The sequence below is a fragment of the Dermacentor silvarum genome, unplaced genomic scaffold, assembly GCF_013339745.2.
Source record: "Dermacentor silvarum isolate Dsil-2018 unplaced genomic scaffold, BIME_Dsil_1.4 Seq479, whole genome shotgun sequence".
NCBI classification, from domain to species: Eukaryota; Metazoa; Arthropoda; class Arachnida; order Ixodida; family Ixodidae; genus Dermacentor; species Dermacentor silvarum.
In genome coordinates this window covers 145,852-164,457 of record NW_023606300.1, presented here as the reverse complement: position 1 = coordinate 164,457, position 18,606 = coordinate 145,852, and the positions used below count along the sequence as shown (strand labels likewise).

Below are 18,606 nucleotides of genomic sequence, written 5' to 3'. Positions count from 1 at the left end.
CACACACACACACACACACACACATATATATATATATATATATATATATATATATATATATAGAGAGAGAGAGAGAGAGTGAGTGAGGCAGAAAGACAGGTTACGCGTATTATGAGCAGAAAGCATGACAGGAGGGTAAGACCATACACGCACGTATTCATTTTTTCAAAGGCACGGAGCCGAAGTATTAAGCCAGTTCCACGCTTGTTAAATCTGATGAAACAGCGGAGCTCTGCAGTAGAGCACTGCACGGGCTCGGGCACGGCGTGTGCTTTTTGACTCGGGCCCGGGCCGGGCTCGGGTATTTTGACGCGGGCCCGGGCCGGGCTCGGGCTTTCTGGTGGTGTGCATGTAACGTGCAGCGAGTTATTCTCGGGTGTCTCAACTCTGAAAAACATTATTTTTCGGGCTCGGGCCAGGCTCGGGCCTAAGGTAAAGGGGTGGCGGGCCGGCCGGGCGGGTAACGTAGATTTCCGGGCCCGGGCCGGGCCCGGGTCTCGCCATAAAGGTTTTGATCGGGCTCGGGCGGGCCGCCTAACGTAAAAACGGGCCCGGGCCGGGCCCGGACTGAAAAAATCGGTCCGTGCAGTGCTCTACTCTGCAGGCGTGGTGTATAGCGGTGTGGGTATGACGCTCGCCTTAAGACCGTGAATACCTGGGTTGAAATCCCGCTTCGCCAAGAAGTTTGTTTTTAAATCGAAAGCTTTACTAACCTAGTCTATCCGAGTTTCGCCCTCGCCAGCAATTTGACCTTCATTTGATCGCAGCTGCGCCGTAGCCTTGGCAACGCATCACGTGACTCGCCGCGCCGAGCTCCACCGCCGGCTTGGCGCATGCGCTCTCCGCAGCTGGGTCGCCGCCTGACCACGTGACTCGCCGCGCGCCTGGCTAACAGGAGCGCTGCGCTCGCCTAGTCAGTGCGAGCTTGGCCATGGATGGATGAGAGCGATGCCGGGCCGTCTTCTCCGAGTGTTGCGCGAGAGCGGGAGGCCTTGAGGCGTTGTCGGCAAACGGTGTCTGACCAGCCCGCGGATATCGCTCGGCAAGCTGCTTCACTGGAAAGGGCCCGGAATGCAAGCCTATTGTTACCTGGCTTAACTATGAGTGTATACCTAAGTATAATAATTGCAGCGAAATCAAAGGTTAACCAAGTGAAACCAGGACTAAACCAAGTTTTCGCTTTGCATATCCAGGGTTAGCTGAGCTAAGCCGCAACCATTTTTTTCTTTCTCTCTTTCTCCCCCCTTTCTTTCTTATCTCTTTTTCTTTCTCTTATTTCATTCTCTTTCTCTTTCTCTCACCCATAGCAAGTTTTGTTGCAATCGTCAGTACAGTGCAACCACGGTGGTAGAATAGGAGAGGTTAAAGCCCCTTGATCTTGAAAGTAGCGACACTCTCCTCCGCGCGCGCGCTTTCCTCCTCAATTCTCCTCGGATATCTCCCCTCCCCGGGCCGACGCGGTGCGCACAGCACGCTGAACCGTCCTTTGGCTCGCTGCAGCCGCATTAGCATCAATGCGCGCGCTTGTTTATTCGGCCTTTTGAAGCGTTGTATGGGAATTTAACCCTTGTGAAACTGTCATGACGAAAGTACGCTTCCGATAAACATCGTGACATTTTTTTTTTAGGACACTTCGATAAATACAAGCGCAAGCGCTCCGAAAAATGAGTGCCAAGCAGAGACTGAGCTGTTTGCCTCTACGTCGCCACTTGGGTTGTCCGTAATGCGGAGGTGTATTGGGCGCATATAATATAAGCTGCGTAGAGTGTAAACGAGAATTTGGTTCATAATCCTGGCTCTTAAAAGGCTCAGAGAAGGTAACCAAGAAGAAATGTGATAGTTTAGGTAAACTGAATTCGCTAAAATGAGTGGGTCAAAGCCTTTGTACGAATGCCACTGTGCACAGACTTCAAGATGTCAAGCTTATCAGAATTGAGGGAGATTATCAGAAGCACGTGCCTTGTACTTATGAGCATGCGCGAATAATACATGCCAGATACGTAACTTCGCCTCCGTGCGTATGGCTTTTTACTTCACGGCGGCTGCCAAGATATGAGCGGTGTTAATTGACTAATTTTTATACTTTGCTTAACCAACTCACGTTCATACCCAGGCAGCACAACCAGGCTGGGCCCCAGCACGGCAATATCACGGCAAACACCGGTACAAATATAGGCCCGAAACCGGCAGCGCTACCCGCGGTCAAGAATGGCCCAGCGGGCCATGCCACTAAGGGGCCTATTTGGCCATCGTGTGGCAGCGCCAATACAGGCAGATAGCGGCTCTGCGTTTATTGCCATTCTAGTGTCCCACCTTGCATACTGGTAGCGCCGGTATTGGTCAATAGCCGGCTCTGCCGCTTTATGTCTATTGTCCCGCATTACCCACTGGCATGGCCATATTGGCAAGATTGTATTATGTGGGAGATGCCGTTATTTCATACGATTTTAAATTACGCAAATATTGCACGGTAGCTCGATGCAACATGCCATGATCTACTATAAAATCACCAAATAATATACACAATTTCTTTATTGGTCTTAAAATAGGTTGATACAGATTGTCGCTCGTATCCCCAATCCTGTGGGCCACCTACGAAAGCTTTGTTTATGACGCTACGGGGGGTTGAGCCGCTTCGGCGTAATGCCGCCTTCTGCTATTAGCATAGTCGACGGCGCCTGGCAGCCACATTCTTATGAAGTCTTGCGCTTGATTGATGTCGATCGTCTGCGTCTCTCAGGCACCATCTGCATACAATACATATACCTTTATTATCGCAACACTGTCAGCAGTGCATAATATAAGCAAAAGGTACAACCCTGAGAAATTAAAGCGTATCACCTGTTCCCACTCTGCATAGCCGCATGTTAAACAGTCCTTGCTTTTCTTCCCATGCATGCTGCACGGCAGTTGAACTGCATGGCCATGATGGCGTTCATTATATTGAAGGCAACCTCCCACAGACATGATTTCTCAATCCGAACAAGTTATTGAAGCTGAAAAAAAGAAGCAGAAATACACAAAAATTAGGTAGGAAATGCCGCTGCATCAAAATGTGCGATTTTGTTCTAACTAGCCAATTATGATGAATTATGCCTTCATCACGAGACTTCTCTTAAGTGCTTGTGGGTAGCTGTACTTAGCCTTTGGCAATGCGTAAGCTTTTAGAACATAGGTAGCAACGAAACGGTGCATTGTTTCATGATAAACACCTAAGCAAGCTACAATACAACAGACTATAATTTGCAGGAAGTTCTGAACACCAGTCAGCTCGCAGAATGTACTTCCTGAGTAAGGAATTACGACAATCCAACTTTGGTCTTGAGTGCAACAGCCCAAATGTGCCGTGCTGCGTGTTTTCAAACAGACAGTGCGTTTCAGCTGACGCTGAAGCGGTGCAGCACGTCTACGTACGTAGTAAAAAGTGGCCGTACGTTATCTCTGTAAAGAAAGAAATACAGTATTAGGCAATACGTGTATTTAGCTGCACTTAGTTGAAACACTACACTTGACAATAAAAATAAGACAATTGTACTTTACCTTGCGACAATGAGTTTATTTCACAGTAAATGCAGTTTTCCAACGTTTGGCTAGTTGTTCTTGTTGCACCCAATAGCAGTGTGGAAACCAAGCTTGTAGTGGCGAAGGTCAAGCCGCTGGTACTTAAACCAGCGTTGCTGGACAAGTTGATGCATGCTGCGCAAGCAAAACATGGTGCAGGCAATGTTGGCAACGACAGCTCACAGGCAGAAGCAGAATGTGTACGGGTCCCTCGTCCTCCGAGACACCGAGAGTCACCACGTTTTTTTTTTTTTTTTGGAAGCGGGCGAGGTCCGCGCAGGGAGCAACAAATTCGACAGGGCATTATTCACGCTTCTTTGTGCGCCCATCCGGTTCTGATTAGCAACGCAGGCTCGGCTGTGCGCATTATAGACCGTGCATACCTTTGGCACTGCAAAGCGAGGGAACACAGGGAAACGTGGTGAGAGTGAAAACGCATTCTGGTGTTTTGACGTCACTTCGCCTGATAGTAGTTAAGAACGGCACGCGCACGCTTTTTTATTCCTTATTTATTTATTTTTTCGTTTTCCAAAAGCTGCTGTGGCTGAAGGAGCAGTAGCACTTGTCTGATTTATTATATATTATAGCTTAAATGTAAAAACATGACAAATGGATCTGTAGAACAACTCAAAGTGATCAATGAATGTTTTCATCGTTATTTCTTTTTTGTACTCATTATCCCAGAAGAACGGTAGAGCAAGACAACGTGTGCGCAAAGGGGTAGTCCGGCGCACAGCCATCACTTGCTAACATGCCCCCATGGATTTCTTGCTTCTAGTTAAATAATACAACCTCCCCCTTCGGAAAAAAATGAATAGACACATAGGAGCGGCAGCCGTGTCTAAGAAAACCTCGCGACAATACCTTACGCGGCGCAAAACATATAAGTGAAGCCCAAAAATTGAGTACAAGAATCTCGTTCAAGTTCGCCATACTAATTTACTTAATTATGTTAGCATAGTGTCAAAGCCCGAAGGCTTTAACATAAAAAAAGCAGGCAGTATTTTTTTTTTCTTTTCATAAACAAGAAAGCTTCAAACGTGGCGCTGCGAGAAGAAACGTAGGTGGGAGGTAGAAAAATATGTCCTTTAAGCAGCGGGAGTATAAAATAAATCGTAATAAACAAACACAAGCGAGATCGCATACGGCGACAAGGTAAACCAAGCGATGATTTTGTAGAAGACGCACTGGCTACACGTGAGTAATTGTATGTAACAAAACAAGGACGGCAAGGTTTTGGACACTTTCGAGAGCTTGCGAGACAGAACTGGTGTACTCGAAGATTGACCCCACCATAGATTTATAAAATAAAAGCTTCCCATGCATGAAGAAAACTTTGGAGCAAGAAACCAAACATGCGGTTGGCATTGGTAAATTGAAAACTCAACATGCATATTAGAAAAAATGTTGTGTGTGATGCGTATACCGAGATATTTATCTACAAGAGGAAGAAGTTACCAGAGGTGTGATCGTTGAGGGTGCTAGTGGGAGCCTGAATTTAATAAGGAATAAGGAAGCTTATGTATGCCTCCTTGCAAAGTCAAAACAACGATAGGTTTATTGATTATCTGATAAAGATGCAAACGTCAGCAAAAAAATTATTCAAATCCGTGTTGCTCTCACAAAAAGATTCACCTACTTGAAAACGTATATATATAGTTTAGTAGTTTTTTTTCTTTATGCTTGTTCCACTTTTTAATCAGAAATTCATTTTATTCAGTATAGCTTACATTTTTATCCTGTAGCGTTCATTTTCTTTTTTTTTTCATTCTATTTCCTGTATTCTCCTTAATCTTAGCCTCGTTCTTCACTATCCAGTCCTAGGTCGGTAACTTCAACTCTTTCAGCATCCGTCACGGTTCGGAATGGCGCGGTGGGCCACGAACATTCCTGTTCTTTTTTATTTTTCTTATTTTCTGTTCCCTTCCAACGGAAGAGCGCCTTGCATAGAACGTCTTGGTCGTCTGACCAACCTTCTTTTCACTCCCCCCCCTCCCACCCCCGTATATCTATTGTGGCAATTGTCTCTGTTCTCTGCCTTCCACTTTCTCTTCAGTGTAGATATATTTGGCGTTATGCAAATAAGCATTTCATTGTAAGTTAGCGTGGGGCTTGTCTCACATTCTTGTCCTCTTCTATTGGCTGTTTTTTGTTTTAGTAATATGCACTAATAGCCCAGCAGAAACCTTTTCTTCAACATGGCGTCATTTCTTTTTTTCCTCGGTTCTTTCTGCGGGGAGGAATATACGCCTACTGTGCCAGTTGGTCTGAAAAAATCATCTGCATCGAAAAAAAAAAAACAACAAAACAAAAAAAAAACACGCACGACAGAGTTTTCCGGGAAAGGCACCTAATATTATAATGAAGGTGGCCACAGGAGACACTACTTGCACAGTTCGATATGCTCTCTATGAAAACAATAATATAGGGAGCAGTCATCCAAAATGCCTTGTATTGTACTGGCAATAAATTTACAGCCGCTACAGAAGTTGACCTAGCGACGGCATTACTGGAAAGTGGTAACATATGATTGCACCATAAAGTTATGCAGTATTTGCATTCACTACCCGCAACACTACTTAAATGACGCACTGTAAGTGCACATGCTTTTTAAATATATACCCCCTTGAATTTGTTATTGCACCTATCGAGGATGCACACGGCAAGCCGCATTGACGCATTATAATGGAGTGCCCTTGTGCCACTTGTTAACATATGTCCGATCGAATGATTCAACACAATAAATACAATTACGCGAAAGTTAACAGCCTTGTAATAAAACGGAAAAAATATGCATAATAATTAGTAAGGAACAAAAAAAATTACCAGAGTAATCTCGTTGCAGTTGGCTGAGCGGTGAAAAATTCAAATAAATATTGCGTGCTGTAAACATATATAATCGGGAATGCCAGCGAATGCTGCGTGAAAAGTAATATTGAAATGCCGTTGTGTTTGACAGGCCGATATTTACGGGTCTATCAGAACTGCTAAACAATCTGGCTTATGCCTATAGCTTTGAACGGCTGTTGTTAACCAATGTTTAGAGATGTACAGCCAATGATGGCACTCTTACGGCAAAGCAGGCCCGGGATAGCCAGTGCGACGCCCGGCCTAGCCATTAACGGGCATTCACCCGGCAAAGCAGGGCCAGCGCTGGATGTCCTGTTACAGTGGCTGTGCCAGCACTGGCATTACGGAGGCAACCGCGGGCCTTCGTGGCCCAGCCAGTGCCGGCTGAAAACCCATCATCGGCCCTAGTTGGCCCCATCTGATGTGCTGCCTGGGGTACTCACACACGCACACACAAACACAGACATACACGTACATGCACACGCATACACACATACACACACACATGCATACATGCTCACACACACATGCATACATGCACGCACACACCGTTACAGAATAGGAGTTACAGCCATTAACTTATAAATTACATACATTTGAAAACAAACGCACGCGCGAGAACACAAAAAAAGCTTTGTCACTACACAAAGAGTCAGCAAAAAAGTTAAGTGACTGACTTGGAAAAAAAAAACTATATGCACAGTTATAACTGCTCTGTATTGACTGAACAAAGAGTCCGGCTGTGCAAAGAGCATTAAAATCTCCATGCAACTTCACCTACGAATATAAGGAAAGCTGTAAGATTCACCTCACAAAGAACGACGTGGTTAGAAGGTGTGAAATCCTTTCTCCCGATGATATGGAGCCACGGAACCGACGAACGACATTCCGTTTTCCTCGGGAAATAGAAAATAATGCTAGCCCTTTTTTGACCTGCTGCTGCATTGAAACGCGCAGCAGCAAGGCATTTCCACAAAGAACGAAGCTCAGATTCTTATGGAAAGACAGTAAAACAAGTAAACGCACGCTCGGAGCGGCAGTGCGACCACCACTTGGACAGCACATGGCGGGCGGGAGAAACTGAAGGCGCGCAAAAGCAAGTTTCGCACCGTTTTCGTGACGTCAGGGTCACGTAACGGGGTAGTATTGCGCGCCGCAGCCATTCAGCGTGGCGGATGCTCTGCCTCCGCGAAAGAGGGGGAGAAAAAGAGGAGGTTGACCGCGCCGGCGAGGGTGTTGCAGCGTAGATCAAAGCGTATCGCTACTTTCTAACATCAAGGGGCTTTAGGAGAGGTGCCAATGCGCCGCGCGTGACACGACGGCTCTCGAGTTGCTGCCGCTTTGCGTAAGGTGGCAGAGGGGTACTCTGGGCCAATGCCTCCTTTACTAGATGCCTGCCGCGTCGCTCGTTTTCCCATTGGAGGGGAGGTTCCTGTAGTTCAGGGTAGTCGCGGAGAGATGGCGGTCGCTGCCGACCCTACTTCCTTTTGCGGAGGAAGTGACGATTACGAGGCTGGCACGCGCTCGACCAATGGCTTGACGAGAGACCGCGGGTCCTGCCTCCGGGATTGCAACAAACGCCGCTGTAATCTCGGAGGCAGGGTCACGTGGTTCAGGTTGGAGCGGCCGCCGCAGTTAGCACTCGCAGCCGACCCCGGTGGAGGAGAGGAAAGAGGAGAGGGCAGGAACCAGCTTCTCGGCTCACGCGCAGGCATCTTCTAAAGGAGGCATTGTCTGGGCTCATTTCTCCGCTCCGCCATACTTGAAAGTAGGTAGCCGGTGGGCGTCACGAGCATTCAAACTGTACTTTTACATCTCTGGCTTTTGAGAAAGAGCTTCGCCTCGTAGTGCGGTACACCAGAGAGATCTTCAATAACACTAAATAGTTACCGTCGCTTGTAATGGACTTGTCGCACGGATTCACGTTTGCAGCGTGACTTCAGGCACGTCGTTCCTCGTGTATTTGACTGTGTTATTTCTTTATTTTGCTGTATACCGATTGGTTCTGAGAACTATATGGTGACTGACATGTCATTGCCAAATGAATCACAATTGAAACGAGTATATCTTTTTTATACCTTCACGATCAAGTACATCTTTCTTCCTCATTACAATATTATAAAAAATCCTTGATTAGCATGTACGCTTATGCAGGAACAGTATTTACTGTCTTCCCAAAACTACTGTTGGCGTGTTAACCAATATATATATATACACACTTCATCATCTGTACATTATTATCATTATGCGTGTACACTTCATCGCGCGCGCGGGCGCATCAGTGTGGACTGTGCCAAAGGCTGTTCATGCCAGTTGTGGACGCCGCCCTCTTTCGCCATGTCTCGGCTCATAAAGGTCCGCCCTTACTGTTACGTCACAAGTGGTGGAGGTGCTGGGTAAATGTTGACGAGAAAATAACTACATCATTCAGATAGCACAAGCAGGTCTTCCACTTCAGGCCATGCAGAATGGTGTCAATCATGCGCTAAAAAGTTGCGGGAGCATTGCAGAGGCCGAAGGGCATGACGTTGAACTCGTAAAGACCATCTGGGGTTGCAAACGCTGTTTTTCTTTGTCGGCTTCGTGCATCAGAATTTGCCAGTAACCTGAACGCAGATCAAGACTGGAGAAGTATTCGGCACCTTGCAGGGAATCGGAGGGCATCGTCAATGCGAGGCATGGGGTATACATCCTTGCGCGTGATCTTGTTGAGCGCTCAGTAATCGACGCAGAAACGCATGGAACTATCTTTTTTTCGGACCAAAACAATGGGAGACTACAAGGGCTAGCAGAAGGGCGAATTATCTCACATTGCAGCATGTCAGCGACGTTTTGCTCAATAATTTTGCGCTCAGCTAGAGACGCGATACGGCCGGTGACGCACGATGGATCTGCCGTCTGTCTGAATCCGATGCACTGTGATGGAAATCTGTCTCAATGTTGAAGAATGGGCGTCAAATGAACCTTCATGCTTCTTCAACAAGACAAGGAACTGTTGCGTCTGCGAAGTGGTCAAGTCTGAACTGATTACAGCAGCAAGAGCGGAGGTAGAGGCAGAATGTCCAGCAGGAGGGATTGCAGAGGGAGCAGGCCTTGAGTGGAACGACATAGAGAGGCTCTGAATCAGCAACGCAAGCCAAAGTGGTGCCTTTAGGAAGTAGAATTTTCTCAGGTGTTGTGTTCCTTGTGGCGAGTAGCGCAGAACCATTATCAAATCTAACTAGGCCTGAAACAATGGCTATTCCTCTTGTGTTCCAACGCGCAGAAGGCAACATGACGTCGGATGTGATGGTCAGAATTTGCTGACAGCCTGGAGGTAGCTTGGTATCTTTTGCAGCGAGTAGACGAAGTGGCTCGTACAGTTCATCGCCGAGCGAGTAGTCGGCGTCGGTCGTATGTACGACACCTTGCCTACAACATGTAGCAGCAGAGGCAAGCATCCCACTAAAATCTCTGAAGCAGGTACAGCAGAGCAAATCTATGTATGGACTTCAACGTGATCCACTGTACAAAACGAGGAAGGCGGATTGTGTTCTCTTGAGCTGCAACCAGCATGGGTCCATCGTAAGGCATCGTAACTTTCCCTGAGACATATACCATCAGAATGCATAACAGAAAAGTCCCACCGTTCGCGTAATTTATCGTGCAGCCAGCTTGTACATTGCAACAACGACCGATGCGTTGCAACAAGCGACCGGCACGTTGCAGATACGACGCACCCTCGCGGTGCTGTTACTGCCGTATCCTGAAAGCGATCTGCGACATGCACATAGTGCGCGCCCGCGCGGACCTTATCGTCAAATGACTGCGATGTTGACAAAGTGCGCCTAGTGCCAGTAGCTTTTGTCGCTGTGCCTTCGATGTTTAGTTCGCGTTGAAGCGAGAGACAGCGCAAAGGTCAATTCGCTCGCTGCTGCTGCTGCGTTTCAGTTGCTTCACCTTTCGGGCGAAACTGCGGCTTTTTTTTTTTCTCTCTCTTTTTTTTTTTCGCGGTCCCTTGAAAATGCATCATCGGGACGTTTTCTTCTTGTCCAAATCGTCAACAATCGCCTTCTGAAAGGCATATAAGTGCGCGCACGTGATCTTGGGAATGTTTTTGCACGCCACTGAACACCTGAGCAAGTTGAGTGCAGGGAGCGTTTTGGCCGTCAGGGCTGCGCCGCGGTCGTCGTTGCAGCATTGGTCCTCATCTAATTTCTCACTAAGCATCGGCTAGGCTGTGATGTGGTCCGGTCCCTCAACTGTGGACCCATGAGATTGCACAGCCGCGTGACGTAGTCGGTTGCTTGGCGACTATGGATCCCACCCAGATCCCGCTGTGCCGGCTTGTCTGTGCCGGTGGCCCCGTTGGCTCGGCCGCCGCCGCTGTTCCTCACGCGTTCGTATCCGTAGCGGCGTGGCACACGTTCGGAACAGCCGATTTTTTTCGTATTGTGAGCAATGTATTTCGTTCGGGGATGTTACGAATTCATATGACCCGAAATTCGTACGAGCCAGGTTCGTATCACCGGGGTTTTACGTATTGTGAGACAAGGTTTAGGCGGTCACTCTCTTCTTTATTGTCTAAAGCAGAGCCCCCCACCAGGCCCAGAATGGTGATGAGTACACTAATTTCCCCACGCGCGCTAGCGGCCAGCCAGGCCGCGACTTAGCCAGGAGGGAAACGCCGAACGAATCGTTTGAGACGCAAAACGTGAATGATCTCCGAACCGCGATAACGAGGTTCGAAGAAACCTCGGCGGAAGTAACACTTCATCTCCAGACGAAAGGGACGTCTCAACGAGAGATGTCGTAACATTGCTTGCGGTCTAGTTGACTGACTTCTGTGTGGAATCGAGCACGGTCACGACATTCATAAAGTCGGGAGACAAACTATTCGGGTATACTAGCCAAGGTGTTAGTTAGGGCAGTTAAGAAAGTGGCGTCGATGGTGAATGTTGGCGAACGGCCGTAAACGAGGTAGAAGGGTGAGTAGCCTGTAGTTCGCTGGATAGCAGTGTTGTGAGCAAACGTCACAAAAGGTAAAAGCTTATCCCAGTTGTCGTGGCTTGGCTCGATATACATAGATATCATATCTGTTAGCGTTCGAGGAAATCGCTCTGTTAAGCCATTTGTTTGAGGGTGGTATGCGGATGTCGTCTTATGAACTGTGCTACAAGCTCCGAGTACTTCTTTGATCATTGTTGACATAAAAGTCTTGCTGCGATCACTCAACTGTACACGAGGTGCACCATGACGCAGCACAATGGCATCCAAAAGAAGTCGGCAACGTCTGAGGCCAAACTAGAGCGTAGAGGCGCCGTCTCTGCGTACCGTGTGAGGTGGTCGACAGCTGTCACGATCCATCGATAACCTGCTGGCGTGATGGGCAGAGGTCCAACCAAGTTTATTCCAACGATGGCAAAAGGTGTCTCGGGGCATTAGATGGGCTGTAAAAGGCCAGCAGGAGGCGAAGTCGGTCGTTTCCCCGTTGACACTGAACGCAAGAAGCGACGTACTTGGCCACAAAGGTAGACATGCCTGGCCAAAAGAAACAGCTCCTAACGCAGTGGTACGTTTTGTGGAAGCCCAAGTGGCCAGTAGATGGGTGGTCGTGAAAGGCTTCAAGGATTTGTGTGCGCAGCGAACGTGGAAGAACAGGTACCCAGCGGTGTCCATCAGTGTTGTAAATGTAGCGGTGCAGCACATCGTTCTCGAGCTTAAATAGTCGCAGTTGTCGACATAATTGGGCATTCGGTGTAGAAATAGTACTGCACAGCCATTGGATGCTGCTGCAGTAGGGATCAGAACGTTGACACGAGGCGAACTGAGTGCCGCGATTAGAAGATGACGTGTTAGTAACAGCTAGTGGTAATAACACAAGGGGATACATAGTCTCATCAAGTGGCACGGAATCATTAGCATTACATTAAAAGAATTATGTGGCGTGTGCGACAAAACCTGGCAGCAAGCAACCCTGGGCGTCACACCAGTCGCCCAGGGTTGCAAGGAAAGCGCCGAGGTACAGTCTAATCTGGTATTCCCGAACCGATTGTATTAGCAAAACTTTATGCCTCCCTGAATTGCCTGGTTAACTCAATGCTGAAACAAGGGAAGCTGATTTCCTTTCTTGCTGTTGAAATGCTTGCTAGAATCTCAATAACAGACTACTTATGTTCTGAGGGAAAGTGAGGGGCACTGACAATATCTCTAAGCTTTTGTATGAGCTTTCACCTTGAACAAGAATGGAATAAAATATTTACCTTTGCAAGCCTCAGAATCCAAACATTCTCAAAATTTGAGGAGCCACAATAAATTTTTGAGATATAGACAATAAACAGTGTCTGAAGTACAAGTACACACTGAACACACTTGGTTTGGTGGTTGCGTGGCCAGCTGCGAATGCAGAAGCGTCCATAGCTGCTACCTCGAGGTAACTGCTAGTTGCACGTGTGTTTCTCCTATAGCCCATGTACCTGGCAAGGGAATGGTTATACATAGTTCTGTGCTTTTTTTCAATAGGTGGTGGCTATCTGATTCCATCTGTTTATGTATTTATCATTTGTGTGCATCTTATGTGCATGTGTTTGTATCATGTTCTGATTGTTATACTGCAGTGATGCAAGCATCTTTTTTTAATATATGCACTACAGTCATTTATTCAACTTTGTGTTGAAATGTACAAAATGTGGCCACCCAGTAATCGCCAGGACAGCCAGCAGGATTGGCAAAAAAATATGATGCAGATCCAATGCAGTTGCTTGAATCGACATGAAGCGAAGCTTTCACGCAACAGTCAGTTAAACTCTAGAAAACTAACTGCAGTGTTTACAGTTGTCCTTATTTCACCCGATGTAACACGTACTCATAGGCAATGTTTGCTTATTCACCGCACAGGTCACATAATGTAATGTATATAGCAAGGTGAGCTCACTCAAACGTCGGCTCACTAAGACTTCGAACTAACCACGAGTCTGAGTTCGTTTGAGCCTGACTGAGTAGAATTTTGGTGAATACGGGCAAGAGCAAGCTCAGTTGAGTAAACTTTTAGTGAATATTATCATGTGGTATTCAGGGAAAGCTCATCCGAGTATAATATTAGTGAATACGAGTCAAAGCAAGCTCGGCAAGCATATTTTTGGTCAATATGACTCAGTGCAAGCTCACTTGAGTAGAATTTTGATGATTATAAGTCAGAGCAAGCTTGGCTAAGTAGATATTTGGTGAATATGACTCAGTGCAAGCTGCCTGAGTAGAATCTTTGTGAATATTAGTCAGATCAAGCTCGGCTGAGTATAATTTTGGTGAATATGAGTCAGAGCAAGCTCGGATAAGTAGAATTTTGGTGAATATGACTTCTGAGCAAGCTCGACTGAGTAGTAATGATGGGATATGGTTATACGAGTTCATGCAGTAATACATGTAAGTGCAGGCTCATTAGCAACATTGCCTCCATCTTGATGGGCAATACCCCACCTCGTGATGAGTCTGCACACTTTATGAGCTGTGGACATGCAAGACCCCCCACACATGAAAAGAACTATCATTCACACGAAGGAATGCAACTGGCTGACTTCACTGCACAATTTTGATCTGCTTTTGTTTAATGTGTTATCTACGACTCGTAAAAACCAGATGTCTGCCTGCTTTTCGCATTATTGCATGTGTTTATGAGCTGTAGACATGCAAGACCCACCCACACTTGAAAGATACTATCATTCACACGAAGGAATGCAACTGGCTGACTTCACTGCACAATTTTGATCTGGTTTTGTTTAATGTGTTATCTACGACTCATAAAAACCAGAGAGAAAGTAGGGACAGAGAAGCAAGAAAAGGCAAGGACGTTTATGGCTAAGTAGTTTCATAGAGTACTAATTTGTTACAGCCAGCATAAACAAAAGTAATTCGATGCACTGAAGTAAGCGAAATGTCCAATTACTTTTTAATGTGAGGGTTAATACAGATGCAGTAAGAATACAAAGTCTGCAACACTGGTTTGGTGTTGGTTTTTTTATTCAGGATAAAATGATGCATCATTAAAATGAGAAAAAAAACTTTAAATATTGCTTCGAAAACAAATTGGCAATACTGTTTATTCCCAGTCAAAGCGTTAAATATGCTGTTGTAGAACATTCATTACGATATCCAATTTGCACATTCGCTTTGCGTCTCGCAGCGGAAGTAACAGAACCTTGAAATGAGATAATTCATTGGGGAAAATGCGCATGAAAGCCCTAACCAACTGACTGCAACTAAATGGTCGCGCGTATAGCGGGACCTATTGACCATAGCATTTGTCCATCGTGGCATATTCTTTAAATTGTTCTGTCCGTAAAAGCATACCGCGATAAAACTGTGGCATTTTCGTATATCGCGAGTTGTCTCCAGAACCAGAAAATTGGGACGACATCCAAAGGCCATGCCTTCCCGTGAGGGACACCTGTAGTATTTACCAACTCGCGGTGCGTGTGAATAACGGAAAATCACGCAAAAGTACGTACTATCAGCACCCGAAGCCAACGTAAAAAACAGCGTCGCCAGATCAGCAACGTAGAGTGTCAACAAACGCATAGAAATCACAGAACCGAATCTGACCTAAGAGTTTTTAACTCCACTGTTCGCGTGTTGGTGCTGATGTTACATACCGATTGCGCAATCCAAGGGTCCACTCAATTAGTTACACAGTTCGAGGCTTGTTGAGCCAATATTTATAGACAAAAAAGCATCTATAAACGTTGCGTTGAGCGACCGCCCCATTTTCCAAAACAGACCGCGAAATACCTCTCGGCGCAATTTCGACGGAAAATCGCAGCAATTGCTGCGACGCTGCGCCCAACCGGTTGGTCGCATCTGAAAATCGCAGAATTGGCCCTGCGGCTGCGATTTTCGTCGCATGCGACGGAAATCGTGCTTCCGGTGCGAAAATCGCACTGCAAAATCGCACCATGTGAAACAGCCTTTAGTCATACTCGTGACTATGACTTCTACCAACATCCTGTAGTGCTTCCTTCACTTGTACCGACATCCGAACCCATTCCAGTAGTTTTTAAGTGCTAATGTTTTTTTGTTTTTTTTTGCTGAGTCATTGTCATTTTTGCTGAGTCATGCTCATGACTATTACTTCTGCCAGCACCCTGTAGTGTTTCCTTCACTTAGTACCCATGTCCAAACCCATTTGCGTGGTTTTTGAGTGTTAAACTTTTTTCGCTGGGTCATTGTCATGACCTAAATAACACGCATGTCTTGACATTTTCATTATGACCTATCGCTTATGTTCGTCATACACTCCTGTCATAATATATCAATTTTGGTACCTACCAAGTTAACAAAACGACCATGAGAGCAGACGTAGGCGGCTGTTTCATGACCTACATTACACGCATGTCATGAAATTCATGACGTGACATATCATTTATATTTGTCATATCTCTTGTCAAAGAATGCCAATTTTGGTACATAACTAGCTAACGAAACGACCATGAGAGCACAAAGTCGTAGGCGGCTAGGTAGATAGATACGGTCAAAGTAGCAATGTTCGCCAAGAAATGCTTCGCATTAAAAGCAGGGAAGACACTGATACGACCGATCTGTTACAGGCATAGGTTGCGGTACAAGGTAGGTACAGGTAAATCTGTACAAAAATGCCAGAATGAACACCATGTAAACAGAGTACTGAAGCAGCTAGTGACTATTTGTCACCACCATTTCAAAAGGGTGCCAATAATAATAATATAATCATCATCATCATCACCGTATGCCAGAGATGAGGCCGGCTTCAGTACATGCCTAAATCTCTTGTATTTTGGCGCACCAAAGAACAGCGGCACCCTAATCAAACAGCTGCTGAACAGCCGCCGAAACCAAGCTGCGCCGATTGGAGGACCGCCACTTGCAGGAAGCAGACGCGTACTTCTAAAAGCCTTTGTCGACGATGAATATTTGCGGCGTAGTGTCTGCGACGGCTCTGGTACTGACACGTACTTTGTCAGGTTTCGCGGCCCGCGCACGTGGTGGTCCTCGAGTGAGCGTTTCCCAAGGGACGCAAGTTCCTTGGGCTTTGCGCCACGTGCAGGGAGAACTGCTTCGCATTGACTTAGATAATAATCGCGATGATTCCTGGTGTATTGTTTTTTTTTTAACCTCCGAGGTTCTGCCCTTGATAGTACATTTTTTTTTTCAAGACCACATCAAGCTGCTGGTTATGACTTTGAAATGCCTATCATATGCCCCGCATCCATTTTTATTCTTATGTAAGTTTTTTTCTCGTGATCAGAGTCTCTTGTGAGTATTTGCCTAGATAAACATACTTGTTTGCAGATTCTAAAACTAACTATAGGCCAAATTCTTGTTATCTTGCCAGGTTATTGAATATCACCTTCGATTTCTGCATATTATTCTTCAGCCCTACTCTTACACACTTGTGCACAAGTACGGCACCGATGTTCCTCTTGGACAGGAATAGCTCATGCGCTTGGTCACATAAGAAAACGTCTTCTGAATACCACGGTTGTACAGCTACTTCCGATACAACCGGGTTGCCGTGCAGCTTGCAACACTTTAGCCGCCCCCAACAATCAGGCATCTTCTATGCAGTGCCCGAAGTACGCAGCCTCCTACCGAAGCAATGGGGTCAACGGGCCAGCTTCGAGGAGGGGATCCGCTGATCAGAGGATGCCGAAAGTGTCTTTGTTGCGTCTTTGTTGTGTAATCGGGCATCTTCTCCGTGGCATAATCTGCGAACTAGCATTCTTTCTCTATTAGCTGTTCCTGTCGCCATGCCGATTTCCAACCACATTATTACCCCTGGATGGCTCAACGACCTACTACATTTATTATTATGTATCGTAACTCCTCAACGTTTCTTCGTGGCTGTAGTTAACATGGCGTCAGTCGAGCTTCCTTTTGATCAGTGGTCTTTCATTCGTTGTTCATTCTTTTATTGCACAATTGTATGGACACTCCAGCGAATTTTGCTCTTGGCGTCGCCATGAGTTCCGTGTAAAGTCCAAGTGTGATCAGATCGCGCGCCGTATGCTGTAAGTGCGAGCAAAGCATCCGAGGGGGAGCCAAGAAGGATGGTGGCTTGTGGGAGCGTTGTCTTCTCGTGCGTACGAGGAAGGAAGGCGAGCAAGGTGCTCGCCGCTCGCCGACTTTTCGCATGCGCAAGGGTGGGAGCGGTGAGATGACCGCGCGTTAGGAGGGGTGGGGGGGGAGGCTGGGTAGAGTAGCACGCAATTCCACTTCTAGTAACTCTGGCTGCAGCTGCTCATGGTTCGGTTGAGCGCGGCCGCGCGTGCTTTGGAAGTAATCTGTGGTGGGTTCTAAGGCTAGCCGACCTTAGAAAGCTGATGGCTTCATGTGAGCTGTCTTCTCGTGCGCCTATTTTGCGTTGAAGCGAGAGGCAGCACGAATGGGAATTCGCTCACCGCTGGTGCCGCTTTTCATGCCAGCGTTCTGATAACGAGTGTCCGCGTCATCGAGTGAGATGTGTTTTGATTTCCCTGTGTGCTTGATACCGTGCTTGTTAATTTAGTTAGTATGCGAATGTTTACAGCAGTTTATATACTCTGATAAAACTGCTAACCTCATTGCTATAGCTGTCTAATAATTTGCCATCGCAATCAGTGCTTCGCCTTTCGGATAAAACTGAGACTTCTCTCTCTAGTCCGTTCATTATATGCACCCTGTTTCACAGGTTGGACCCCGCCCTCATCCGTCCTGGTCGCGTGGACGTGCGCGAGTTCGTGGGTCCTGCGAGCGACCATCAGCTGGCGGCGCTGTTCCGTCGCTTCTACCCGCAGGAAGGCGAGGCGATGCCGGCGCCTTCGTCCAGCCGTGCGGCAAGAGTTCGGAGAGATGCCCCTGAGCATGGCACTGGTGCAAGGTTACTTCCTCTTCCACAAGGATGAACCACGGTCGGCCATCCAAACGTCGCACAGATGGCCAGTTGTGACCACGGCGTGGCCCACTGGGCGTGCCACTTTAGTTGTAGCAGTATACATATGTGCAATAACAATTTATGCTGGATGAAAGAGATGCAGAGTTATTTTGACTTCAGCCAACTGTAAAAGGCAGATGGGAGATGAAAGAAAGACCATGCCTATAATCGCTTCACATTTTGCTCTTTTGTCTGATTGTACAGTCGAGTCCCGCTACAACGAAAATCATGGGGCACGCTAAAAATTTCGTTGTGGCAGAACTTTGTTGACTCGA

The 18,606-nt window shown here is 46.7% G+C and overlaps 1 protein-coding gene across 1 annotated transcript in view; it reads left to right on the top strand.

Moving 5' to 3' along the window:
- LOC119435136 (mitochondrial chaperone BCS1-like) overlaps window positions 1–18,302 on the top strand; it is a 79,739-nt gene extending 61,437 nt beyond the window's left edge. The window contains 1 exon segment of the mRNA XM_037702072.2: window positions 18,089–18,302. Coding sequence (XP_037558000.1) covers window positions 18,089–18,302 — 214 coding nt within the window.
- The last annotated feature ends 304 nt before the right edge of the window (window positions 18,303–18,606 follow it).